This window comes from Numenius arquata, chromosome 19 (genome assembly GCF_964106895.1).
Source record: "Numenius arquata chromosome 19, bNumArq3.hap1.1, whole genome shotgun sequence".
Taxonomy (NCBI): domain Eukaryota; kingdom Metazoa; phylum Chordata; class Aves; order Charadriiformes; family Scolopacidae; genus Numenius; species Numenius arquata.
The window spans coordinates 7,252,553-7,280,439 of NC_133594.1; the positions used below are offsets into that span (position 1 = coordinate 7,252,553).

The 27,887-nt window shown below is 44.8% G+C and overlaps 1 protein-coding gene across 1 annotated transcript in view; it reads right to left on the bottom strand.

Annotated features, from left to right (window-relative positions):
• The window catches only part of RAPGEF1 (Rap guanine nucleotide exchange factor 1), an 86,446-nt gene extending 64,432 nt beyond the window's left edge, over positions 1–22,014 (bottom strand). The window contains exon 1 of the mRNA XM_074161425.1: positions 21,909–22,014. Coding sequence (XP_074017526.1) covers positions 21,909–21,933 — 25 coding nt within the window. The 5' untranslated portion in view covers positions 21,934–22,014. The remainder of the gene's footprint in view (positions 1–21,908) is intronic.
• Between the last annotated feature and the right edge of the window lie 5,873 nt (positions 22,015–27,887).

Here is a 27,887-nt window from a genome sequence, read left to right on the forward strand (position 1 = left end):
TGTGTGGGGATCCTGCCATCCAGCCCTGAAAGGTGAATCAATACTACTTTCAGCTTGTGGTATATTGAGCAATACTTTGGGAGCTCAGGAGCTCCGTTTAGAAAACAGCAACGGGTCTGTAAGGAGCAAGTTCAGCTCCGTGAGGCCCCAGGACGTGTGGTTTGGGGTCCAGAGCCCTGGGGGGGCTGCGGGTCGGGGTGGGCTCCACTCCATCATGTCTCTCTTCCATCAGGATAAGCCTGGGCTCTGTCAAAGCTTCAGCGTGATGAACTGTATGCTCCTTCACTGTGAAAAACATTCAATAACCTACTGATTTCTGCAGCAGATTTAGTATGTCATAGCAGTTGGGTTCAGAAAGACATCACGTTTATAAAAATATCTTTGGTGCTATTATTAGAAGAGTAAATACCTCGCAGACCTTCTGCGCTGAGTATTATCAACTGGTAACGCACAACCCCCCTGCACAGACTCCATCCCTGTCAGATTTTGAGACTTCAACTGGGTCCAGCCAATGAGTCAAAAAAATAACACTCCAGTAAAGCAACAAGAAATGCTGTAAACAACTTTCAACTAAAACAACCACCTATAATGTTGCAAACACAGAACTGCCTTGGTACATATGATCCAATTAATATGATGTTGCAGTATAAGAAGCAACTAGGCTTTGTGGCAGCCTCGTTAAAAACCCCTAGCTTTGTAATTGCTATCTAATATCACGTGAGCTAAGAAATACTTATGCCTAAGAGATTATGTGTCTGAGACTTTGCAATAACAAAAAAAAAGCAAGGGGGCAGACTGGTAGCCCCACAGACCTTTCTATTTTCTCTACTCTTACCTGAAAACTCATAGGGGGTTGGAAAAAAAGGAGGAAGAAGAGGAGCTGGGGTGCTGCCCAGCAGAAATAGCCGCGTGTTGTGGGAGGGGGTTGACAGGAGCTGAACACTGCAGCCATTGACTGCAGGATCTCAGCAAACATCTGCTCCCCACAAGGAAGAGTTCCAATCTGAGCTTGGACTCCATTTATTTACCATGTGTTTTGGGGAAACTTCCCTTTCCTTTCTACCCTGTTTACAAATTTACACAACAAAATCAATCTGCCTCCCTCCCCAAATAAACAAGTAAGTTTTGCCTTTTTTCCCCCTGTGTGTACTCGTGAACTCTACTCTGAAGATCAGCAAATAAACTCTCAGCCACATCGACTTCTAAACTGCTGATTTCCGTAGAAGATGACAGATGGAAGAGATCTCTCCTGCTTCATTTTTGGCAACTCCGCAGTCAGGGAAGTCTGAATAAACTAGATGTGCCATCATTCTTCATTAACCCAAACACCAGCAACGTATCTATTGCAAAGAGTGCAAAACGTGAAGATGTCTCAAACAAATCTTGGAAAAGACATTTGACTTGGGAAAACCTGCTTCATTAAAATGTGCTGAGGGTCCCGAGTTCCTCCGCAGGAGGCTTCTATAGTCTGTATGACTTCAAACAATACACAGCGTTTCCATGTCCATCCTGGTACAAACCAGCCATAACGGCTTGATTGCTGCCATTTGACAAAAAAACCCAACACTATATATAGCAGGGACAATGTTCAATTATGAAACTGGACTCATTCATACAGAAACTTTGAAAGATGCCCCTCACAGAAGGCATTTTCCACAGGGATTCAAATAACTTTTAAAAGACAATTAAAAATATATATAGAAAATACTTCAATGCTTCAAGCACAGTCAAGTTAATTTGCCATTCGTTGGCAGAGAACAGAGCAGGCAAAGAGCTGAGCTGGTCTTCCAGCAACTGTACAAAACTTGTAGGGAAATTGCTTGAAAATATAATATACCAGTAATTTATCATGATAAAACATACCCACATTCAAAGCCACAAGAACCTTATAGCTCAGGTTAGAAAAACTCACGCACAATATTCCCAATTAACTCCCTACATGGTTTTACTTTGGAAGAAGACTGTCCACTTGCAAAGTGGATTTAGCTAATTAGAAGCCAAATTGTCAATAAAGGGAAATATTTAGGGATAATTCTCTCATATATGGGAACCTGTTTCTCAGATAATGTCCAGCTTTGTGGAACAGAAGTAGATGACAAACCTCCATGGAGATTTTTCTCTCCCTACAATCCAGTGGCCTGTTCTCAAAATTGTTTGCGTATACTTCCTTTTTCCCAGTTGGTAGGAGTGGTTTTATTTTGTAATTTTTACTTCTTTAAAGGACACTCCTGTAGTACTACAAGGAAATCAGGAAAGCAGAGGAACTAAACCTGTTCCTCCAACAACATCAACCCAACATTTTCCATTGTAAAGCAGAAATTCCTGTTTTGTGCTCTCCTGTTAAGAATTGGGTCTGCGTTTGCAAAACAACTCCACAAAGAAACGCCAGCTCCACTGAAATACTTCATCATTCACCAACCCAGTGGAAGCCAAGTCAACTGTAGACCTGGGAGCAAAGCTCTAGATTAGACATTTATACAATAGACTAATCAAAGCCCATCCTAGCGCCAAACAGGCATCTAGTCCTTACACAGGAATTTGCAGGATGTTTCTTTTTGCCCCTTTAACGTCAGAACTGTCACCTCTGTGCCTCTGAAATGACAGTGTGATGGTTTTTCATTTTACACAGCCAGAAGTTCATGGCACAAATGGGTAAGAGGTGGGGATTCAGAGCGAGTGACATTTGCCATCAGTCACATGAAACACTAGGCAGAACAGATGCAAAACCAGGTCAATATTGGCAGAGGACGTACCTGGATGATGGCAGTTCAATTCTTGATGCCACTGTGACTGTCATTAAAGGACAAATGGACTAACTGTGACCCTGAAGCTACATAATATTCCTATAATCGGCTTGAAACGCACTGCCAGTCCACCGGCAGCAGATAGTAAACAGTTTGGCAAAGCCATCCAAGCAATAATGAGGTTATTGTGAAAGAAATGACTGATATTCATAGCAAATGACCCAGCATAACCAATCTCACCATCCCTAACAAGCTCTCCAGATTTAACAGTACAAACGCTTACGGTCGCTTTCAACGTTTCAAACCAACAAACCATTCCCTCATATTCTTAATTGCTTCCCACAGCAAGACAGACCGGGGTTTGGAATCTCCATAAATTCTTACTAGTAGAGAAATCATCCCATTAATTTTCTAACATTAAGTCTACAAGCTTTATTTTATAAAATTACTAGCCAAACCAGTGTCCAATAATGAGGTGATCTATTTGGAAATAACATTTTGCTTGGAGGAGAAAAAGAAACACCATTTTAATCTATAATACCCATAAATCACTTTATTTACAGGGTACAGCTTGGGGACCCAGGGCCAATCCCAGTGATAGGATTTCTCTTCTGTTTGCACCATGTCAGCATCTGCTCTCGTCATGTGAAAACAAAAAGCTGCCCAAGGACATTATAGCACTTTCACACCCTGAACCACCCATATCCCAAAGAGTCTGCCTAGTTCAGTCAGTTACAAGCACACTACATTTTGCATTTCCTACCATTTTAGTATTGAAAGTGTTTAGCTGAAGATATGGTAACGCTGACTGGTACAAGTAGCTCTTGTTCAACTTCAAACAAATATAAAGCATTTCTTTATTTGAAAAGGTGAAGTCAAATGCTCCAAGACTTCTTTCAGAAAGTGATCATGCAGCAAAACGATGAGCATACAGGGTGAACAGCAGTAAATACAGTCAAAAGTACACCCTCCTCTCCCTAGACATGTTCCTACTGTTCAGTTATACTGTGGCAGACATGGCTTGTTAAAAGATTTTCACACACCTAAGGAGCCAAGTCTGGCAGTTATTTTTTTAAAAAATTCAAATAACCATTTTACTCCTATATATACATAGTGCTTTTAAAGAGAAATCAGATTGTACTGAATTACTGTGTCAAGAAACAATCATCTCCGAGGCAAAAAGGTTAACGGCCAAGGATGAGAAAAATCACAACAGGAAGAAGAGAAATTATATTCCAGATATGAGAGCGAATGACACTGCTAGGGGCTATGCAGAGCCCACTTATTGAAGATAAGAATTCAGATTGAATTTTGGAGTTCTAATCTGAAATACAGAGAGCCATACTATTCCTGGAGGTAAACAGCTCCAGAGAGCATCAGTGCCTCAGGAGAAGGCTTCTTCTACCAAATTACCATCACTCTTACTTGAATTCACATCTTCTGGTTGCGTATTAACACAATAATCTTCTATTATCTTAAGCTCAGTCTATCATTTTACCTCCACAGAAGCACAGGCCACAAAAGGGAATTCCAGAGTTCAAGCCCATTCTCTTGCTGGATCATAAAAATCACGGCATAACCATGTCACGCAAAAGGTCACCCACTGGGACCTGATGCAAAACAAGGCAAAACGAAACAAGGAAACCAAACAAGGAAACAAAACAAACAAGGAAAATCCCTAAACAAAGAAGGAAAACCTTTGAAATCATCAGTCCATCCATTTAAGTGCTGCTAATTCATAACGATCTTGATTCTTACAGCTAGCTCTAAATTTTCGACAAACCATGTGTCATTTTATTTAAAAAATACGACCTACATTTGAATTTCTGAATAAGAGCACAGATGTATACAACGCTTTGCATGTTAAATACGTGGCTTGAAAGTGGCTTAAATTTCACACGTGCCACTATTTCAATGGTAAATCTGTTCTGACATTGCTTATTGTTACAGGATCTAAAAAAATACAAGGACACGGACAGCGCGTAAAATGCGAGCTCTGCTAGCAAACAGGCTATCTCCAGAGAGGCTCAACAGAGAGAGAAGGAAAAAAGAGGCCGATCGCACATCAGTCAGACTCTCTTTAATCAGGTTGAAATGCTTTGCTGTGGAGAGGGGGGTTCAATCTCTCCAATCCACATTCCCATCCCTCATGCTGCTTTCTTAATTAGCAGCAAGTGGACAACAGCTGTCAGTAGCCTGGAGGCCAGAAAGTTATCAGGAAAAAAAGGGGGCAGGAGTTAAGGAGAGAAACACGGGGGGCAGCCACAGATCGGGGCTGTTAAATACAGGAGCGGTCAATACATGCAAGAGATGCGGCTGCAGCCGCCATGGCATAACGACACACGGCCCCAAAAGGTGACACCGGGAGGATGCTCTTCCTGCTGCCTTTAGCCTGGTTGTTTTAACATATGACTAATTGCAATTCAAATTTTATTTTTATTATTATTCCCACAACAGGAAAATTTAAACGGAGAATAGGAGGAAATGGGAAAGCCATCCTAATGTCTCGGTGGAAATACATGGGGGTCAACTAAAAGGCCCTGCGTGATAAAATCTTTAAGACTATTCCTGAGGTTTTAAGCATAAAAGTCGAAGCACAGGAGAGAGGGGGGAGAAAAGATCTTCTACTCAAACAGCAGAAACTCTAGCAAAAGATACAAACTTAATCAGAGACAACTAGAAACCATAACCATAAACAGCATGAAAGACAAAAACTCTACTCAGTCATGATTATTTGTGTCTTAAATCTGACAAGCCCAAGTCACCTTCTTGTGCCACGTATTTGACTAATGTGGATCAAAAAGAAATTTCTGTCCTGAAGAGGTGATACCCTCTGGTCAAGCCACGTGCTTATCAGACAGCACAACTCCCTGATTCTCTGGATGATCAAGAAAAAAAATAATTGCTTCCCTGTCGGATGTACCCATCACTGTCCTTTGTGGCGATGTGGGAACTTAATGCAATTGTAAGCAATAAAATGTATTCTTTAAAATTTCCCACTGCCCATTTGTTTATCACCCTAACTGCAACTCCTGCAAAAAAGCAAGGCTTCTTTCAAATTTGGCTTTAATCTACCCAAAAGCATAGATTTGGAGCAATTTTCTGAGGCCTGTCTGGCAGGTTGCAGTTCTGACAGTTCTAAATATATACCAGTTTTCTGAGCTTGAACCTACACAAGGGAAGCTGGGCTGGAGATGGAAGCATTTCCCCAAGCTGCCAGTAGACTAGCAACACATTTAAAAACCCTCATCAAATTAAGTGCTTAATTACAACTCAGACTTTGAGACTCTGAAAATTAGGATAATCTTCTGGGAAGTATATTAGTCTCCCACAAAAGAAATTGCAACATACAAGCCAAAAAAAGCACCAAGCTTGGAAAGCATTAGCCCATCAAATCACACCTTGTACTAGATTCCTCATCCTAATTCCTGGAGAATATGAGGCGAGATTCATAACAATGTCAGATTCTTCAGCCTCAGTGAAAGATTAGGATCAACATAACCAGGAGGCTAAATAATGAACAGTAGTCTCATGTAAAAAGTTAAGAAGTGTTTGTTGAGAAGAGCTGATGGAAAGCCAACTGTGTGTGGACCTTCTCGCACTTGACTTGGTATATATATTAGAGGCAGGGCTGCAAAGGGCACTGCTTGGAGAAGGTCTCAACATACCCATTCACACAGCAACCTAAATTTTGCCAGCAAATCATGGCTACAGCCTTGCCGGCCCGCTCCATTCCTCTAGGTGGCATGCTCTGTGCATACAACATTACCTGCATCTTCCCACAAATGGAGAGATGCCACCACTACACGGCACTACGGTCTTCTACTCGTGCTACCTAATGTGATCTCAAATGCCTTAAGAACATGAACTAACAACCCACCCACAGCTCCAGCGATAAACTGAAAAGCCCACAGAAGCTTATGGAGCAGTAGATATCATCTGACCAAAGGAACAAGTTAAATCATACCAGTAAATGAAACAAGGGCAGAAGTTGTACTCACTATTCTCACCTCACTACAGACAGCACTTTCCATCACCGCCCATCACGAAGTCAAAAGTACAGAATAAATGCTTGCCCAATGCTCTAAAAATGTAAAGCTCTAGATGAACACTAAGCATTACACATTTTCCTTTTTGATTCATGAAATTATTGCATCAAGGGAAACTGAGTCTTGTTCTCAAAATAAGCCCGAACATCCCACATTTCCCATTGACACCACCCTCATGAGCCATGGCCTGAGAACCACATTCGGCAGCAAGAGAAGCTCTGCTGCTTGGGCAAGATGTTTATGTGTGCCCCTGCGCTGTGACATACGTACCACTATTTGTTGGCACACCCCTACACATCTCCAGGACAACCCCGCTGAATCAAAACCTTGTGACACAGGATGCACCACAAGCAACATGAACGTATGTGCCAAAAACCCCCGATAACTAAGAGAAACAAAGGGCAGCGAGAAGAAGAAATCGTATCCTGGTATCAAAGACGATAAGGAATAATACAAAATGAAAAGCAATTCAAACGTGGAGCTCAAATGAAGAATGAAGGAAATAACTGAACGTGGGTTGGAAGTATCTCAGAAGCTGAGCTAGGAAACAATTACATTGGGTTCACTTGTAGAATACATGAGCCATAGGTGGAAGGGTTTTTCCCCTTCAGCGGTTTATCTCTGCATACTCAGCTTCCAGACAGGTTCACATTTGGAGCACAGTCATTCTTGCTTACTCTTTTTTTTGATTCTTTTTTTAGTTTTGGAGCCAAAGGTCAGCAGTTCTGCCACCGCCACCCAAACCCCGGCAGAACCCAGCGGAGCCCTGCGCCCCCTCTGCTGCTCCCAGCCCACACTGATCGCAGCGGTTTGGACCCAAATAATAATTTCTTTTTTCCAGAAAACGTCAACTACAGAAATTAAATGAAACGTCCATTAATTCAACATAATCTTTTTGGTAGAAAGCTATGGAAATCCATGTATCAGTCTCGACAAAAGTCAGCTCTGTGATTAAAAACAAAGACAGGCTATCCCAACCCCCCCCCGACTTACCGATTAGGAAACTCAGGACAGGGACGGCTGCATTTCAGGTGTGTGCCTTGTCTCATACAGGCCTTGGCAGAAATCCAGCCCAAGTAAAACTGGTACTACGATGCTAGGAAATGCTAAAAGCCACGGAGCCAGTTGAGATGCCTACTTACAGAGACAGAAACTGCTACATCAACTCAACATAGGATAAATCAAATAAAGTTGTACCCTGGAGCAAGAGTCTGGGGAGTGTCCAGACAAGCCTTTACAAATATTAACTAGCCTGAAGTCAAATACCTCTCTGTAAACTATCCTCCAGACTTTGATACTGTAAGAACCTGAAACTTTTTCCAATATAAAATTCCGAGCAAGTGAAACTATGAAAGCAGTTCTTGATATGGCTTAATCACACTTTGGTGCCGATCATTTAAGCTCACATTGCTTCCTACTGATATTAAGTCTTTCACAAGATTTTTCTTATGGCTTACTCATAATGAACAGCTGCTCCGGCAACTGCTGGAGTCAGCATGTACTTCCTGCCTCGAAAAAAGAGTCATCAATATATCTCAGTAGAGAAAATCATACTCTCTTCAAAACAATTCATGATAGAGTTTAGATATCAACTGGCTACAAGCCACCGACACTCCCTTAAACAATGGTTACACCCTCTATACAGCTAAAAATGAAATAGCTGAAAGGGAAGACGTTTTATACAAGTTCCCAGGGTAAAACACATCTAAGAAGCACCAGTCTGGGACTGACATTGTTCTACTAAAAGAATAAATATCTCGGTCCAAATTGTATTTCCTTCACCACCTTCCCAGACTCGCTCAAGAAGAAAATCCATCCAAGCTTTCCTTTTCCACTTCTGGTGCTCTCCAACAGAACAAAACCCCAGCATTTTATAAAACTGTTAAATAAATTAGAAGTGCTGCAGATTATGATTTACCCTTTTGTTAACATCACTCGTAGCGCCAGTGAGACCATTTGCCAGCTAAGGAGAGCTCTGAAACTCTTTCAATGTTGACTTTAGGCTGAATGCAAACGTTGAGCGATCTGCCTGTACAGGGAGTCCTCGACCACAGAGATCTCCTCGTGGAGCAACGCTGCTTACAATGCCGCCACAGTGAGACAGGCTGTCAAGACAAACATCATTGTATTAATTGCATCTGTTGATTAACCAGCCCAAGAACAGCCTTGTTTCAATCAGAGGCTTTATAAGACAGTACTGAAATGTTACTGTAAGTGTTGAGATGGATGAGTCAACAGACAAAATACAAAAGCATTTGTAAGGAGGCTCTCGCTGGAGTAACTTGATAAGCTGCACAGCTACACAAAACGATGGTCTGTATTGACATAGCTTGCTTGTATAGTCTGTAACTTGGTTTTATGTTTCAGTCTTGGTTTTTTGCAAGCTTTCCAGTCAAAGCTGGGCAAAAACTCACGTACTGTTACTTTTGCAAAGGTGAAAGATGGGTAAAGACGCGTAACCAATCAAAAAGTTGTATTAGATACTCATCCTTCTCACTTGGGGAGTTTTCAATGGCTCTCCTCTGTATTTTGGAAGCTTTCCTCAACCTTGTGGAGTGAAAGACCTTTCAAAACATCAGGTAAACTTAACACTGGGGACTTGGGGATCAGACCAACACAGACGGCACTGGCTGCACATGACCGGCAAAGCCTCTTCTTACTTGGCTGAAATGATCTCTGCAACGCCACGTAAGGTCAGTAGATTCAGGTTACTGAAAGAATGATATTTTAAACCTGATAGCTCTCTCATCCAAACCCATCTGCAATTCACCTTTTAAGGCTGAGGTTATTCATTCTGGGGGAATTATCCACTAATCAGTTTTTCTCTCCAAACTACATCCTCATGCTTGCAACTAATCAAGAGCTCAGTCTGGCAGAGCTTTGGTTCCCTCCACTCTCGCAGAGGCCACGGTAACACAGAACGGTCTCCCACAGGACAAGCTTTAAAACACATTCGATGGCAACTCCATGACAAAAGGCAGGTCTGTGCTAAGGAAACTGGCACCAATTTGCTGACGCTTCCCGTAGCCAAGGTACATAGGCACAGAGCAAGGCTTCAAGTTATGAATCACCTTTATGGAGCCGGGCCTTCGTTCTTTATATCTTCTTCCACAGGGAACTGCCGTGGGTGGTTTTGCCTCACTGTGATTTTTTGAAGTAGAATAAAAACTAAGGAAAACCAGAATCCACAACAGGAAAAGGGCATAGGGACTCCAGTATTTCCCCCAAAATACACGTAAGCAGAAGGTGGTCAGCACTGACTGTTGGATCTTAAATGCACTTGCTCACTAGCCCGGCTGCTGCTCTGTGCAAAACTTGTCACAGTCAAGTGTGAAACTCCAGAGAAGCACGTGGTGAAGTGAGTCAAGGCCCTGGGCTCTGCGAGTCCTTCTCCTCTACTTATTACAGCTCATCCTTCTGCCACAGCCCTGCCCCTTCCAGCAAAGCATTTCCTATCGACTGTTCATTGGCTACGAAAGCGGTTTGTTCCATGCACTTGCCCATACTATGTACCAGCATGAAATTCATTTATATCTCCATCTCCCAGAGCAGATATCCCTGTTCTGCAGGGGCTTCTAAATAAGAAATGCCCTTCGTTTGCAATTATCATGAAAAAAAAAAAAAAACCAAAACCCAAAAATCCAGGCAGATAAGTTGCCTCCAGTGTTTCACCCAGAAGCCAAGGCAATTACTGTAAAACTTGCAGTTTGCATCAGTAAACACAGCAATGTAGTAATTTTGGTTTAGCTAATTTTCAATTTTGAGGACTGTGTAAAAACAAAACCAAAACCAAACAAAACTCAAGTGGATTTATCCTGACAAGCAAATTGAACTGGCCAAAAAAATCATATTTTACCCACTGCAAAAGAGAAATTCTGGAGATGCTTCAGCTGATATGAATCAGGATAAAGGGCACTTTACAGCTGTACAAGTGAGAATATTTTGGGAAAAGAGAGATGTTTTTAATCCCCTCTAGTTCATTTAATAAAATCTAAACATCATGGCTTAAAATAATTCTGACAGAAAAGCAGGCCAGAGCTTCCCATCCAATAAAGTATAACCATGTACTGCGTCAAAACTATTTTCTACCCTCTCCTTGGGTAAAGTAGCAGGGGTGGAGAAGAAGAAACCATTTACACAGAAGAGGAGAAACCTCTCTACCCAGACCCATTTGTTTTACTCTGCAAGTATTGACAGATGAGTAATGAAAGCTCTGCTGTAGACATGCGCTCTTCTTCAAGACAGCATCAGTTAATAAACCACAACCACAGCTGCAAAAATATTAAGGAATTTAACTAAATGACTCCGTCAAGGGCACAGGATTGCAGGAAGGGCCAGTTTTTGTGCTTTGTTATCATCCCAAAGGTTAAGATCATCATATGCAGCATCAACTCAAACCAGTCTTACTTTTCTGGATATAAGAGTTTTGAATAACGATTTCATTAAATGTATACTACTGAGTACTAATATTTCTAGCATGATTTTTTTCTCCATTATGATAATACTTGAAACTGTGCTGCCAAAGCTTTTAGATGTGAAGTACCTCATCTGAGAAGTATTAAATGATAAAAACAAATGAAAATAATAGTAACAATAAACCCCACAGCCTGTTAACTCTCCCCACAGAACAAGTCCCAGCACTGGTAACACCACCAAGAATGGTGTTTTCCATGAATTAACAACTTTAGGTGCCAGACTCCGATCAGGACCTCGATCAACAGCCATGTGAACAGCACATGCACACTGGGAATTACTTCAGAATCAGTCACGCTTTCACTTGATGGGGGAATTTTTTTTTAATATTGCCAGTGGAGCTCCATCAGACTCAGATGACCAATGGCTGTAACCTTAGATGCTGTTATTTATACCAGCCCTAAGTACTTACAGAACTTGAGAAGTATCAAAACAATGACATAAGCGATCAACAACCTTCCAACATCGTTTTTGGTGTTACTAACACACTTACACACCTTGTTGCCAGAGACTCTCAGGATTTACAGAAAAACTCTGCTCAGCTGCCAGAAATAATACCTCAGATGTTTCCTTAGTTTTTTCTTCTCTATCATGTTACCTTCAACCAGAACAAAAAGTGTAAAATACACATTCGGGTGGCGAACACAAGTAATTGTGGTCAACTGCCAGGTAAGCATCTTTTCCTTATGCACACAGTTAAAAGCCACAACAATCCCAACAACCCCAGGTAACAATGGGGGTTTCACCGATGTCTGGTCCAAACGATGGTTTTTATGCCTTGGACCTTGGCACTCCCCAGGCTGCCAGCCAAATGGAAAGTCAGCAAAGTTCTCCTGTGTATCACTTGCGGTATACCTGATGTCTCCAGGGAGCCCTAGAAGTATTACAGTGAAACGTACACCTCAGATTTGAGGTCTAATGAACAAGGCTGTAATTCAGGGTAAAACCTAAGAGTAAGAGCTGCCAATGCATATTTAAAGAATTTATACAAGCGGTTTCACCTGAGACAGACAGGAGCAAAACCATCTTTATTTAAAGACTACCTGGAAAAACACACAGACAGTAATGAGAACCAAATTCCCTCTTTTTCAAAATATAGTCAGATTTATCTCATGCCTCTGAATTTTAGAGTGCAAGATAAACTAATATGAGACAAGTTTAGACTGACAAAATGCCTATGCAACTGAATGAGCATAAATCACAACCTTAGCTAAATCATCAAGGAGCAACCTACATCATCGAAGTTTTATTTAAATAAAAAAAAAAAAAGTATTTTTCTATGAGCAGAAAAACTAGTAAAACTCTATCTATTCTTCTAACTCAAGAAACCTAGTTTCCTTGCATCTCCCTTGGCACCCCTCTGAACAAGAAGAACCATGTGTGTTAGCGGTTTTGAAATGACACGTATACCAGTTGACACTGGGTGGCCAAATGAGAGTATGGGACAGCTACATTTTCCCTTTTGCCTGAAGGCACTATGTGTGGTCTCTTCGTTCTACTCAGTCTTCTTCAGAAAACGTGTAGAAATTTAAATAAATTTCTAATATTGATTCCTCTGCAAAGTTTGACTGAAATTGGTCAACAGGTCCAAGAGTTCTAACAGAGGATCGATGATTCATCACTATTTCCTTATGAAAGGATGCTACAGATTAAGTAAGAGAGGTACAGACATAAGCAGCAAGCTTACTTCTGAGCAGATGCACCAACTTATGCATCAAGACTCAATGGTTCCTCTTTAAAGGGATACCTTACACCTGAATAGCACAAAATTGGCCATATTTGAGAGAGCCAGCTCATTGTAAACAATGTACTTTAAAATACCATTTCTTACATTCATTAGAACTTTTTAACAGGGTGGTTCTACAACTTTCCAAAGTGTCTCTCCTGTAAACTACAACAGACCAGACTGGGAGAGCAGGAGACAGAAATGCCCTATTTCCAGTGACAAGGAGCAAACAGCTACTCACAGAGCAAACCGAAAAACTAAGCTGAAAACAGAGAAACTCCCCACCTCAGTTTCTGTCCGTTATGTTTTCCTAGGTATTGCTCATAAAGATACAAGATTTAAAAAAAACCAAAAAGATGATGTGACTTTCAGATATCTTCTGGGGTACAGAAACCTTGTCCCATAGAGTAGCCCTAGAGAAGCAATTCCAAGCGGTAAAAGAGTAAACTCAAGCCCTGCACCACTCTTGCCATGCTCCATCAAAAATCTGGCATCAGACTTAAGGTATGATTTCATGTGACTTTTGCAAGGATATTTATACAGACAAACCACCTCCTGCACAAACCACTGCGCTATATTTTCTGTAAGTCCCTGTAAATTCATAGATGAGCTCTAACTAAACCTGTTGGCAGACCTCCCTAGTTCGTCAAACTTATTATTCTTGTACGTAATTCAGTTTAAAGCTTCTTCTAGTTAGAAGAGAAGAAAACGTACACCTAAAAAAATTAAGACAGAAATAAACCAGGGATATTCAATTTCTTTGTATATGAAAGTTGCAGCACACATCACTCCTGACAAAGAAAGAAATGCAAGGTTACATCGTTAAGCAAAAAGCGGATGGGAACCATCCGCACTTCATCTCCCCATACTCAAATTGACAAACTTAATATAGTTAGAGCACAAAATGAAAGGATAATATATCACCCAAGGAAAAATATGTTTCAAACAATATTGTCCTGCTAATTGAAGCCCACTGTGAGATGGATTCACTGATGACTGCTATCTACAATTGGTTGGAATGAGCTATACAACCAGAACGAAAATATCGATTTCCCTGGGTGCCCTTTATTCCATGATGCTTGGTTCGTAAAGGAAACTTTCTAAATATGGAATTAATTCCTGAGGCTATTTTACCACCTCTTGGGTAGTATGGAGGGGACAGATTGGTAGACTGAGAAGCACAATAAAAACATCAAAAGGTAGGGGATAAAACAGCACATGCTGTACATTGTGAACACACTCCTTTTGCTCCCATTTTTAATAATTAAAGACTACCTGCAAACTACAGTTTAACAGATCTAAATCTACATATCTAAAATTCTATCAAGGTTTCATCAACCAACCAAGTTGCAGCATCTGCTTATTCCAACTTTACAAGCTATGGGTAACTAGTCTTTGATTTTAACCTCTACCGACTTTTTCCTTTCTCTCCACAAGCCTACAAAGAAAAAATCTCATCTATTTTCTTTCAAAAGCCAAGGTTTTTGTACATGTGAAGGATGAATTTAAAGATCTTGTTTAGAATATAAATGGAACTGGTTCAGTGAATATGTTAACTACTCAACAAAGGGCATCCCCACATGAAGCCTTCAGAGAGAACGAACGGGAGGGCACACAAGCTTTAACCTTTCTCTCTCAGCAGAAGAATGACTTAATATTTCTTTAGAGGCACTGGCGGCCACACCAAGATGCTAACTTGAATCACAAAGCGCACACTATTTTCGTGACACCAGAAAAGCTCTATCCAAAGCAGCAGAACAACAATCCAGGTAAAGTAAGATAATGCAAAACATGCATTTGCTTAATTCAAAGAGCCTCAGCCCCATAATTAAGAAATCTTGTCTTTGGGTGCCACTGGTGCTCAATCAACCTTCTCAGTGGTATGAATGGGGAACCAAAAAAATATGAAAGAAACGTGAAACCAACATGCTAGCCAAGGCTGAGAATCTCCATACAGCTCTTGTCAGTTTTCAAATCTTTTAGATTACTTTTCTAAATACAATAAAATAGAAAAAATTGTAGGAGAACTGATTCTCCCAAATGCTGTCGATATTGTATCTCCCACAACACTAAGGAAGTGAACGCTCTGATACAGACCGTCTTTTTCTTGTACTTCTTTCCACTCACTTCTTCTGTGCTCTCAACATGAAAACATTATCTTACAAACTCCAGAGAATGCGAGCTGCGGTAGCAACTAAAACAGCAAACAGACTTAACATCAAGAGACGGTTTCAAAGCTGAAGAGCTTTTATTTGCGTCACATACTTAAGTTAAAGTAGACGAATAACCTGATCCATCAACTTTCTCGGCTTGCTTCACATAGTATGTGGGGACATCATTTCTCCCTCACATAGATGAGATTGATGCTGATAGAGGAAACAATGTTATGCACCACAAGAAGAGATCGGAAATGTATTTTTAAGAGTGGATGCTGTGGGTCAGGTAACGCAGCTGTAAATTTGTCAGGCTGCTGTAACGCGAATAGCAGATCTGCAGAACATTCCTTTGGCAGCATGTCCCAACCTGCAGGATTCCTGCAGCTTTTCCGGATTGCTGAAATTCATCTTCTGTCTCTTTGCCTTGGAACAGACTCCTGTGAAAGCTGCCGGGAGCCTCTTTCCTTGCCCGCTTTCCCTTTCTGTCATCCGTCTGTCTTTTTCTATCTGCTCTACTTGCACGCAACTGAGCCCACCATTTCCTCCTCTTCTAAAATCCGGGGCTTGCACATCCTCTTGCTCCTTTTCCAGTCTTTCCAACCATTCCATCAACATCTCCACTTGTGATGTCCCTTTTTCCTTCTCTAGCCAGCTTTTTTATACACCTTGGAGTTCTGGGGCTGCAAATTCAAACTTGTAAAGGTGAATAAATCTGGTTTTCCTTCAACCACCTCTCCCTTTTCCTCCACTCTCTACTAAAGCACTGAGAACACCACACTGTTCTCTATTACCATCCCCTCATCCCATTACGTTGTACAGTATTTCTCAACTGCACGCCAAGCTTTGGTTATTTAGACAAAACTGACAAATAACAAAGCTATTATTCTTGTAATATCAATGTGATTTTAATAGTCCTTCCATACTACTTCCATGACAATGCCTGAATCCTATAGTTTGCTAACGTTAATAAAGAAAAAAAAAGACATATGTAACACTAATGCAGAATTTCCCAAATATTCAGGCACCTACAGCATAATAAATTTTCAATTGTTTTCAGAGAGAAGAGCCTATTCTGTCACAAATTTGAGAAGCTGAAGGATCCCTCTCCATGCAGTTTTTACTCCAGATAATATAAAGTCTCCACAGGAAGAATACAGAATGGAAGGATTCATTTTCACTGCTAAGCAACAGTACGCAGAGGTCAATAGCTTTGCAAACCAGCAGAACACCCCAAAGCTCCAGATCTCTAGTTTCAGCAGAAAAAACGTTGGGGATGATTTGCCTTGGAAAATGGAACAAGTTATATCTTCTACATGTATCCAAACTATGTAAAATGATGGGTGTGGTGAGGAGGAGGGGAGAGGAAGGCGGCTATTAAATCACCTTACCTGTAGCTCTGACATGTAATTTGTTGTTTTTAATATACTACATAGTTTCTGAAGTTTGATCTGGCACAAAGACAGGAGGTGCTCTCTATCATCTTACCTTTGCTGGGCTACAAGGATCTTCCAAATTTGATGCTATGGTAACAAACAATTCCAACTGTCACCTCTCGGTAGCCCAGCTGAGGACCATTTAGACATAGTCCCATAATACACATAATGATTGGGTGCTTGAATTAAATCTGATTAGCCAGCAAATGCCTCTGCCAGGGAAAGGTATAACATCTCTCTAGTTTCTTTAGAGTCTAGAAAGTTAACACTTCACATTCCTCCAGTTGCAGTTAGGATGCTATAAGCTTCTGAACTGAATGTTCTCCTTTCAATGGATTTGTAAGTCAACAGCAAAGCTCATTTTGCCAGTTCTACCCACAGACTTTCAACTTGGGAAGAAATAAGGTGTTAATGTATTTATTTTTTTTTTAAAGACCCATGACTTTGCATGAGAGTCTATCTGTACTTACAGACAGAGTTATCAGAACATCAGCTGAGGTATCAACTGCAATTGAGAGCTTCCAAAAAGATGAACAAAACCTCAAGGACACCTGAAAAAGCAGTTACAGACTGACTCCCTTCCTTAGAAATAAATACCCAGGTTTCTTCCACTCATGCGATATATTGCAATAAGTAAAGCCATGCTGAGAGCCTACAGGTCCCTTACGAGTAGGTATATAAGTACAAATTTACAAATGTTCTCTGCAAGTGAAGCAACAGACCTAGAGGAGGGGCATTTGTGTTATGAACTTGACTGACAGTGAACTTCCACCCTTCTCTGCTTGCCAGGAGGTTAGCAAGAGCCAGTAAGAGTTACCACCACATAAAAATCACACCAATAGATATATTTAGTCATTGCGGTTCAAGGAAAACGACTGCTTGCACTGAAAATAAATTTAGCAATTGTTTCCAGTTTCTGCTTTTTCACTGACTAAGGCACGACCCAGCTGCTTCACATTCCAGTAGACTTCAGCTGTCTTTTTTCTCCACTCCTTGTCCGCTTCCTTCGTACAACTGCTATGACCATCTCAATTTTGCAGCCATTATCCCACAGGCTACATTTCTGAACGCTCCAGTCTCAAAGCTATGCCTCAGAACACCTGTCAAGCCGACGCTGACTTGTAAAAAATGCAAAATTCTGCTCTTTGTGCTATTTTGTTGGAAATACTAAATAGTGATCCATCTTGTACCTGTATTCTGCCTCTACAAACTAGACCGAATTGTTGGTGCTTTTTGAACAAGTTACAATAAAACACACATGCGACATCACTGAGCAGCATATAGTAGGAAACACAGTAGGTGCTAAAAGCCCAAGAAAGGAAGAATTGAAACTGAACTGCCTGTAGAATGAAGCGAGTCTTTAGAAGAGTTTAATTTTCAGATTCCAGGACAAGATACTTCACAGAAAATTTCTACTTCATTTGAAAACCACCAGTAGAGCAGCACTTAACACTGGTCAACTGCAAAACTTCTAACTCGAAAGCCCTCACTTATACTGAAGAACATGGTACAGTGTTGAATTCACAACTGAACTCAGAAAGAGTTCTGCCTGGTAACTCACCTAGGCATACCTTAGACAGAGAAACTGCAGAAAACTGTACAGGTATCAAAAATATGCAGGATACTTTCTATAGAATGATCCAAGACATGATGACAGTTCAAAATATATCCTCCCCAAAAATAAGACCCCTGGGAAACTTCATGTTAATATGAAAACATTCACAGATGCACAATTCAGAATCATGTAAATTGGTGTGGAAGACTGAACAAACATTAAGTTCCTATAAAGATGGAAATAATCTGGCCTCCTGAATTGCTGCTTCTATTCTGCCATTTTCCTGGGATTACCCCTAGATGTTTATACCATCCATACTAAAGGATGAGACTTCAGATTTGCTATCAGGCAAATGCTTCTGAGTAGAAGGCGAAGACAAGAGCATTTTCATTCTGTTGGGAATAAATACATCCAGTTGAGTCCTGAGCAGAACACAGATAACCATTTCAAGCGTTAGCTACCTGGAGTGCAGTCAGTTATCTCAAAAAATCTCTAGCAGACAGCTATTGAAAAAGCAAGCTTACAAGGGAAAACCCTGCAAGAAATTACAAGATTAAGATTGAAAACATCAAGTAGCATAAACCTTCAAAGTCTGGCACCCATATGTTCTTTAGTTTTAATCAAGGGCATTCTTGAATGGACCTGCTTCATGGAAGAGGTTTTGTTTTAGACCTACTGGTGTATGGCTGCTCCCTTATTCTTCCAGAGTGATGCAGAATAGTTCAACTCCCTGGAGCACATAATCCATCAGGTAAATAAATACAGGAATTCATGTATTGCCATGGTAACAGGAAACCCAAGCAGAATCCACGACCTTCTCCACTCTTTCTTGGCATCCCTATTTTGGATTTTAGATCCAAACTATAAGACTAACTAGGGAGAGAGCAAATATTTTCTGAAAGTGAAGACAGAAAGTCACAGTTCTTGGAGCAAAGAAAAACCAATGCTGGATGCCATTCCTGCTCTTCAAGTCAACGCGGGTTCTGCTTTCAAAAACTATTTGGAAGTCTCTTGGCTGGAGCCTAACAAAAGAGGAGGTCTAATACTAGCAGAAACAAAATATATCGTCTTATTCTACATTACCAGATGGCTCCCCTTCACTCCAAAGCAGTGCTCTGAATTGCTCTACAGTGACCCTTCTGTTAATTAAACAGCAGTACTGAGAGGCTCCAGAGAGAGCCTTGTCCGGTCTTCTTGGTGGACAGGATGGTAGCTCTTATCTCTAATCATTTATTATTGTTTTTCAAGTGCTGACAAGGTGTTTCATTTAAGGACACCGACGTATGTAAGATCTCTAGGGATCTAACCCTACAAGGTAACGCTTTTTTTCCCAGCAGCCTGAGTAGACGGACTTGAGAGTCAAACCAAAGCCCAAGCCAACTCCCAAGATTGTCAAGATGGCTTGTTATCAGGCAACAGCCTATTTTATTTACAACATAATGGGTTTTGCATGTATTTCCGTTCCCATAAGAAAAAAACAAATTCAAATGTACACAAATACACAGACCTTAGACCTCACAGCTTTTGTTTCATGATTCTGTATCCTTTGTTCTGCTACTGTATACATTTTGACAAATATCATCCCAGAATTACTGTGGTATTACAGACAGTGTTTATTCGGTGACGCTGTTAAGCGAACTGTTTGTGTCAATCAGAAGTTCAAACACTCAGGAACAGCGACCAAGACCGTACTGCGCTGAAACAGCTGGCTTCCATTCCTCCTTCCCTCCCCTTCCCCGTCTCTTCTCCACTTTATATTTGGACTGGATTTTTTTTTTAGATACCCTTCTTAAAGAAACGAGAGTACAAGGAGTTGAAAGTGGACAGTTTCCCAGATTTACAGTTGCTCTTGTTCAGCAAATCATCATTACGATAGACACCCACTAGAAAGAATGCCTCCACGTCAAGGCTTCACCCATTGTATCCTCAAAACTGTACATTCACGGCACTGACCTGGGGATGGATCCTGCATGATGTCTTGAGTTCTTCAATGGGAGTTCAGTGTGTTGCAAGGTCGCGTCTCTAGGTTGCGCCGCGTATGATTTTCCTATGGTATTTTTGGCCTTTCTGTTCTATTGTTTATGGAACCGCACTGCGTTTGTGTGTGTCTACAGAGTCATCTTCCCGCGTTTGAACTCTTCACGCTGCTTCGCTGGTGTGGAGTTATATTTACTATTCTCACAGGGTTATTTACTGCACGCGAATAAACAAAATGTGATCACTTATTTATACATCTGCAATTACTGTCTACAGCGCTATCAGCAGTTACTAAAATCCCAAGCCAAATTCACCTCTAGCGTAAACAAGTGGCAACTATTTTAGAGCTGGCCCCAGGTCTATATATGCTGCTAACACCTTCCTTACTCAGTCACCCGCTCCCCAGACAAACAGTTGCAGCGATACGCCAGTAAGCATTGAAAAGACATAGCCAGAATCCCAAAGCAAAGCGTTATGTTGCGGTTCTATGTAAGGGATCGTGCATCGGCTTAACCTATGATATTTCGGGAATAACATTTGTCCCACGATGCGATGCACACTCGTTAGACTTAGCGCTAAGAGCTGGAAACATGCCTATGTACTGCACTTAAAAGCTGGCTGCCAGGCAGCTAGTCTGCTTATCCCTGGAGGCTGCTCCAGAACCCCTATCACAGGAGAACATATTCACATACGGTGCAGCGCAGCAGCCAGAACAAACCAGGACCCGGTGGATCAAATCCAGAAAGCACCGCTACCAACTTTACTCCTTTGAAACAGGAATCTTTCCTAAATCGGTGGCTGCTGTCCTGGAAAGCCTTGAACCCCGTACTTCACACATCCTGACTGAGACCGCTACCCTGCGTTCCCCAGTAGGAAACTGCCTAGCTGTTCCTTACAATAAAAAATACAAAACAGCATTGACTTTTTTTTTTTCTCTGCTAATTAAATGCAACATAATTAAACTCAATAACTTCACTGCTTGATTTGCAAAGCACTAATTGAATCTTTAAACATACTACTCCCCCTACACGGAAAAACAGGGGCATTCAGCCATCTAAAGTGACAACTGAGAACCAGACACGACTCCAGAAGCACAGAGAGACAATATGATCCGTGCCTGAGCGTTGCCTTGTGAGAGGCAGGAGGGATCTCGGCAGCTTCCCCCCGGCTCTGGCTCCAGGCAGAGGGGAGAGCTTTGCAGGAGAGAGGGAAAAATGAGCCGGTTCCCCCTGACATTTGCCCACGGGCTCATCTTTTCTGACCGTGCACAAACGCCAGAAGAGGAAAGTTGGAGAAGTTGCAATTAATCATCGCGTGTAGGCCCCAAAGCGTTGCAGCGCCCCGGCTTTGCTGATGCTTGGCTACACGGAGGGGACGGTAGGGATGCGGGAAAATAAAATAAAAGAGGAAAAAAAAAAAAGGGGGAGGGGGGGGAAAGGAGGGAAAAAGCGGAGGAGGAGACAAAAAGCCTGACCCACAGGGCGCCCGGCAGCGCAGGGCCAGCCCCTGGCAGCGCGGCGGCGGCGGGGGCACCGGGCAGAGCATCCCCCGGCCCCGGCCCCGGCCCCAGCACCGCTCCGCCCTGACAGGAGCCTCCCGCCGGCCCGGGGCGCCGAAACCCGCCGGCCCGGGGGGCCCTGCCCGCCTCCCCCAGCCCCACCGGGCCGCACCAGGCCCGCGGCCGGCAGCTCCGGCGGGCCGCGGCGGCGGGGCGGCACTGAAGGGAAGGCGGCGAGCGCGGCCGCCCCGCCGGGTCCCCCCCTTCCGTCTCCCCGGGGCCTCCCGGCCCGCTCACCTGCTTTCTCGATCTTGCCGGACATGTCGGAACCGGGTGCTCGGCGCTCAGGCCCGGCCGCGCAGGTAGCCGGCTGAGCGGCCGCGGCGCGGGGCTGCCAGCCGCCGCCGCCTCCCGCCTGCTGGCCGGCCGGCCGGCGGCGATCCGGGAGAGGCGCTGCGGCGGCGGCGGCGGCCTGTGGAGCTTCAACGGCGGCGGCAGCGCCCGCCCCCCGCCCGCTCCGCCGGGCCGTGAGGGGAAGAGGCGGCCCGGGGGCTCCCGCCGCACACGCGCCGTCCCGGGCCGCAGCGCCCCCTGCCGGCCGCGCCGGGGCACCGCCGCCACGGGCGGGGCGGGCATGGCCGCGGGCAGGGCCCGGCGCGGCCCTGGCGGCTCCGGAGCGGCGGCGCCTCGGGGGGTGGGTCCTGTCAGGGACCGGCGGCGCCTTGGGGGCGGCAGCGGCGGGGACAGGCGGTGCCCGCGGCGGTGCCCCCCGGGGGCGCTGGCAGGGGACGGGGCAGGGCCGCGGGGGGTGATGGCAGCGGCCTGAGGGAAACCCCGGTCCCCGGAGCTGCCGGCCTGGCGGGGTCAGCAGCGGGGCTCGGCAGCCGTGGAGCCCCGGGCAGTGTGGCGGGGCCAGGAGCGGGACCCGGGGGGCTGTGGAGCCCCGGGGAGCGTGGTGGGGGATGCTCAGCACCAAAGGGCCGCTGCGGGCCCAGCTCCTCTCCCCCGGGGCCTCCACCGAGGAGATGGGGGGAACCCAAAAGAAAGAGACATCTTGGGGCCTCTGGGCCTCTTGGGAGGTTTTTTCCCCCCAAAAGTGCAGTTTTTGGGAAGAGCAGGGACCCACCGTCCTGCACCGCCCAAGTCTTGTCCCATCGATGTTCCCTTCAGGAACTCCGGCCTCACAAGGCATGCTGAATTTTTCCGAATTTGCTCCTACGGCAGAATCTTTTTCATGGAGGAGTCAGCAGCAAAATCGCAATTAACCAAAGAGGAACGAGGGTGGGATTTACACAAACCCCATAATGTTTTTCAATGCAGACCGGACACCGGTGCTGCTGCCACAGAGCATCCTGGCTCCCAGCATCATGCGCGGACCCCAGCGCCGGCACACACGGCCGTCTCGGCGGATGGGAGGACAGGGTTACCCACCATCGCTGCTGGAAGCCTGGCAGGAGCCGCAGCTGAGCACCGTGCCCCAGCTCCCGGCTGCCTCGCACCCACGGGTGCCATCCCGACCCACGCATTTGCCATCCCGACCCACACACTTTGTTCTAAGGTGAGCCCGGGAAGCAGTGGCAGCTCCCTGGGGAGAAGTGGGTTCCCTCTAGCGGGAAGCAACAGCAGGGCTGGTGGGGATGGCCCTAGGCAACAATAAAAGGATTATGGTCCTATTTGAAAATTAACTCATTTCTATGACTTAATTAGGGACAAATGTCACAGCAATACCTTGACTTGCAGGTATTGCCCTGTGCTACGTGCCAGTAAATCTCAAGCCTGGTGAGCCGTCAGAGGCTGTTTACTTCCCCTTCCGTCAAATAAATCATTCACGAGGCTGCTATTTCTGTAACACACAACTTATTTTGAAATTACTTCATCAACTTGTGTAAACATCTCACACACCTGGGGCTGGGCACAAGCTATAGGAGGAAATCTCTAAGAAGGAGAGAATGCATTTTTCACTCGTTAATTTTTTTTTTTTTTTTGAGAGCCTTGTGGAGAGTTTCTGAGCGCATTTGCTTATAAATCTAAACAAAAAAGATTTGGGGACAGATTCTTCTCTCACTTACACGGGTGTAAAAGGTTGCTTCTTGTAGCCAGGCTGAGCTGTGCTGACTCACTTGTATTAGTGAGCGATAGTAACGAGGAGCCGCAGCGGGTGATGCTAATGCGAGCAGACCCGACTGTGAGTACACACAGGAAACAGACAGATGAAGTAAGAAGCTGCTATTCTTACACCCTCCGTTTTCAGACTTGGGCAAGGAAGAGGGAGCGTGTGTGCAATAATGTGCGATATGAACAGAACAGCTACTAAATTGGGAGGTCTTTTCATAGCCTTTGATATAAAAAGCCCCGTTCTGCCCGTGATGTACTGCCTTCGGGGGATGCTGGAGTTTCTCTTGTGCTTTCTGCATTAAGATGTAACTCACAACACTGTGAAAACCTGATGCTTCTAAACATCCCATTGAGCCAGCGGGGGAAAAAAACCACCCCAGAGCTGATTGCGTCAGTGTGAACGTGTTGTTATGGACAGAGCTGGGGCCAGGAGAGCTGTGAAGAGAGACATTTCTTTTCATGATGTTACAGAGCGACGTGAGATCCTGCGGGGATGTTTCTTGCTGCAGGCTGGGAAGAGAGGAGAGGGGGTGATGGTAGCTGGTTACCTTCAAGAGAGAGCAATTCTGAAGCATTCTGCAAAGAGCCAATTTTTCAGATGCTGATGCCACATCAGGAAGAAAAGGAGAAGAATACGTTGAGTTCTGGTACCGATGTGGGTACCCGCTTTGCTGTCAGATAAGAATGCGGTGATGAAGTTCACCTTAGGCATGCAAGAGGGATGCAACAACTCGACCCTCCTTCCCCAAATGTTTCTTTGCCGGGAGGCGCTACCAGGCAGCAAACCTGCCAGCAGCACTTGGCAGGTGATGGGTCTCTGCGTGCAAACCCCTCCGACTGAGTCTGCTTCAGCCTTGTCCACCTGTGCTGACAGCAGCAAGGGAAGGCCGACAGGCATCAACTGCAGCCCCGCGGGGTGATTTCCTGCCATGAGTCACTGAACTTAACAACTGACCCACTGAAGAGGGGAAATTGTGCAAGAAATGCCTACAGAACTATTGAGACGTGCCATTAGAAAAGAGCTCTCCTGCCCTCTAGTGCCCTTCCCCCTCCCGGGCGGCTTCTTCCCAGCCAGCTTGTGCTCTCCTGCTCTCCTCTGGCTTCTGGGGCTGGAGCTGGAGTGATGCTGTGTCTGTCCCTGCAGAAATGCCAGGAGACAGCGGCCATTCATACCCAAACACAGCTGTCCAAGTGGGTTTTAGTAACAGTGAATAGCTGGGATTATGAAGGGAAATGCAATTTAGCCAGCAACGTTCTCGCACGATGGCTTCTGGACCAGCATTGGCCTTGGTAACATCGCTGGTCAGCGTGGTTGCAATTTGTGGAAGGCAAAACCAGTTTCCTGTAAAAACCTTATTCAATGTGCATGAGGGTCCCTGAGTGACAGATACACCACAGTGACCCGATGTGCCTCTGCCACCACACACGCTCAGGGTGGAAAGCTTTGCAACTGGGAAGAGGTGAAAAAAAATTTAGTGCAAGCAAACTGAAGCAAAAGGACAAGGTTCTCACCTCCTGTTAATGGATGCAACTCCTTTGAGGTCTGTAGTGGCGGAAAAAATAGGAGGGAGATATCGGTATATGGGGGAGGAGAGGATTTTTTCAGGGAAGGAGCATGATCGTGGGCGACAGGGTCTGGGTGAGGGACTCGGAGGAGCCATGCAGAAAGGGCCAGAGCTGGGAGCTGAAGTAGGCAAGGTCAGAGCTTCTGTATCAGTCCCCTGGAAAAATAGATACGTGATGTGATCTGCATCAAACTTCATGTGAGCAAAAAAAGCACAAATGGGAGACCTTGATTTTGGGTACATCCCCCACTTTTGCCTCCCTGAGGCAGCATCAGCGTTTTGCAGGGTTTTTTCAGCGCAACATCTAACTGGGACAGACCCAGTGCTCTCTGTGCTGGAGTGAGAGACAAGGTATTCTTTGGAAGGCTGATGGTCTGGGCAGATGGGGCAGGCGAGACATGGTTTCCCCTCTCGGATCCCCCCCTCTCTCTGGTCCCCCCGTGGGGGTCTCACCCTGTACTCACACTGGTCTCACACTGCCGAGCCTCGGGGGGGGGCAGATTTTCTCTGGTTCAGCCACTCTGACACATGATTGACAGGACTTGCTCTCTACCGTTTTTTTTTTTTCCTTTAAAAAAAGGGAAGTTTGGGTGCTGACTCTAGAGGGCAGCATATGCCGGCACATGGGGCTGGGGGGGGCCGCCGCGTTGACACCCCCCCCCGCAATCCGGAGCGAAGTCCCGGCGCAACAAGGAGGAAAAAATCCCGGCAGTGTTATCCCGAGGAAGCAGAAGTGAGGATGCTCACCCAAGGTGCACGCTGAGCTTCGAGCCCTTTCTTCATCAAAGCACAGAAAAAGGGGGCCCAGAAGGTGGGGAGACACCAGAGGGGGCAATGAGGGGGCTCATCCCCATCTGCAGGTGGGACATCCTAACCCTGAAACACCTTGGTCCCTTCCCTGCTTGCTCACAGATTTTTGGCTTGGTTTTGTTTTTGTTTTTTTTTTGTTCCCCAGACAAATCTCCAACAGGAATGAAGCACTGAAATCAAACATGGAAAAAATCCCAGCCCACATCCCCACCTGCTGCCCAACCCCACCAGCCAACATCCCTGTCATCCTCTGCGGCCCCCCTGCCTCGGGCTGTGCCCCCACGGCTCATCGCCGGCTTCAGGAGGCCAAGACCAACAGATCCTTTGGCTGCTTGAGATGTCACTCACTATTTCAGGGCTCCCCACCTGTAAACCACAGACAGCTGTGCAGGCGGGAGGGCAGAGACCCAAAGATGCTTAGGCCATTGGGTGTTTGACTGAAAAAAAAATACTGCACTTTCAGAGCTGTTAAGGTGGCAGCTTAAAGTGAAGCTTTTTGTTGTCTTAGTCTTCTGTGAAAGGAAGTAAACAGGGAAAACATTTTTGGCCTCACACTATGCCACAGGAGGATGAGGTGCGCCTGAGGAGGAAGGCTGAGAAGAACTCCAGGCCCTGAAATTATTAAAAAGAAAAACAGAGATAGAGAGGTTAACAACTTTTGACAACCCCCTTGTACGTTTGAAGTAATTAGGAAGGTGAGAGTGGAAGGAGAAAAGGCTGTAAAGGTTCTTTCTCTGGCTTAATCTTATCCCTCTACTGGGGACTGTATTTCACAGTGGAAAAATAATCATGTAAATCACCACAAAATGCACATTGGCTAACGCCAAAGGCAGAGGCTAACAAGCCATCCAGTACCCCAAGGTGGTTTTGTCAGCACTTCCTTAGTGGTCAGATGTCTGGCTGTCCTCTCACCCCACCACACCTGGAGGTTCACATCAATAACTCATCCTCCTGGGCTTTATTGAGGTAGCGGCAGGCAATTCAATAAAGATCTTTGCTGTGCGTGGTTGGAGCTCAGCTGCTGACTTCACTGACCAAATCGTGTCTCCATCCTTGCTGTCCCTGAAGAGCAAAAGCAGCTCCGAGCAGGGACTCTGGAGCCTGTCCTGACTCATGTGCTGTGGGTTACCTTTTGGCTCTGGAGCTGGTGTTGCTGAGGCCAGGAAAGGTGGGAAGACCTCTCTTGGCTTTCAGAGCTCAGGGGACAATATATCCTGGGAGTCCTTTCCACTCACAAACTCTGAGGGCATCTTCCCAGAGACACAGGTGGTCCCAAGTCCATGCCCGTAGGATGGCTTGCACATCAGCAAGTGTCACTCTGCATCACAGAGGCCGAGGACAGGCACTGTAGTTGAAGCTATAGGTTTAAATGAAAAAAACAGAAAAGGAGAAGAAAATGTGGAGATTTTTCTCAGACCAGCAGCTGCTGCTGTTGCAAAGGGGAAGGGCTGGGCAGCATTTCCCTGTGTGGCAGTGGTTGGCCAGCAGCAAAACCAAAAGAGAACTCAACCCACTGAAAACAGCACCTGTGTGTTCGCCCACAGCCAGCGGCCACCAACTGTTACAGACCTCGACCAACCTTTGTGCACCGAGCGAGCAGAGAGGGAGGTTTGTCCTACCATGGCACAGGCTGCCGGGCACATCGGGTCTGCAGGAAATTAACCTTAGGCTCTGCCTGGTACAACTGAATTTTTCCTTCCTCTGAAGCATCATTACAGGTCACTGCTGGAGACAGGACTCAAGGAGATGGACACACTTCTGTGGCAAACCCTCTCTTTCGATGGGC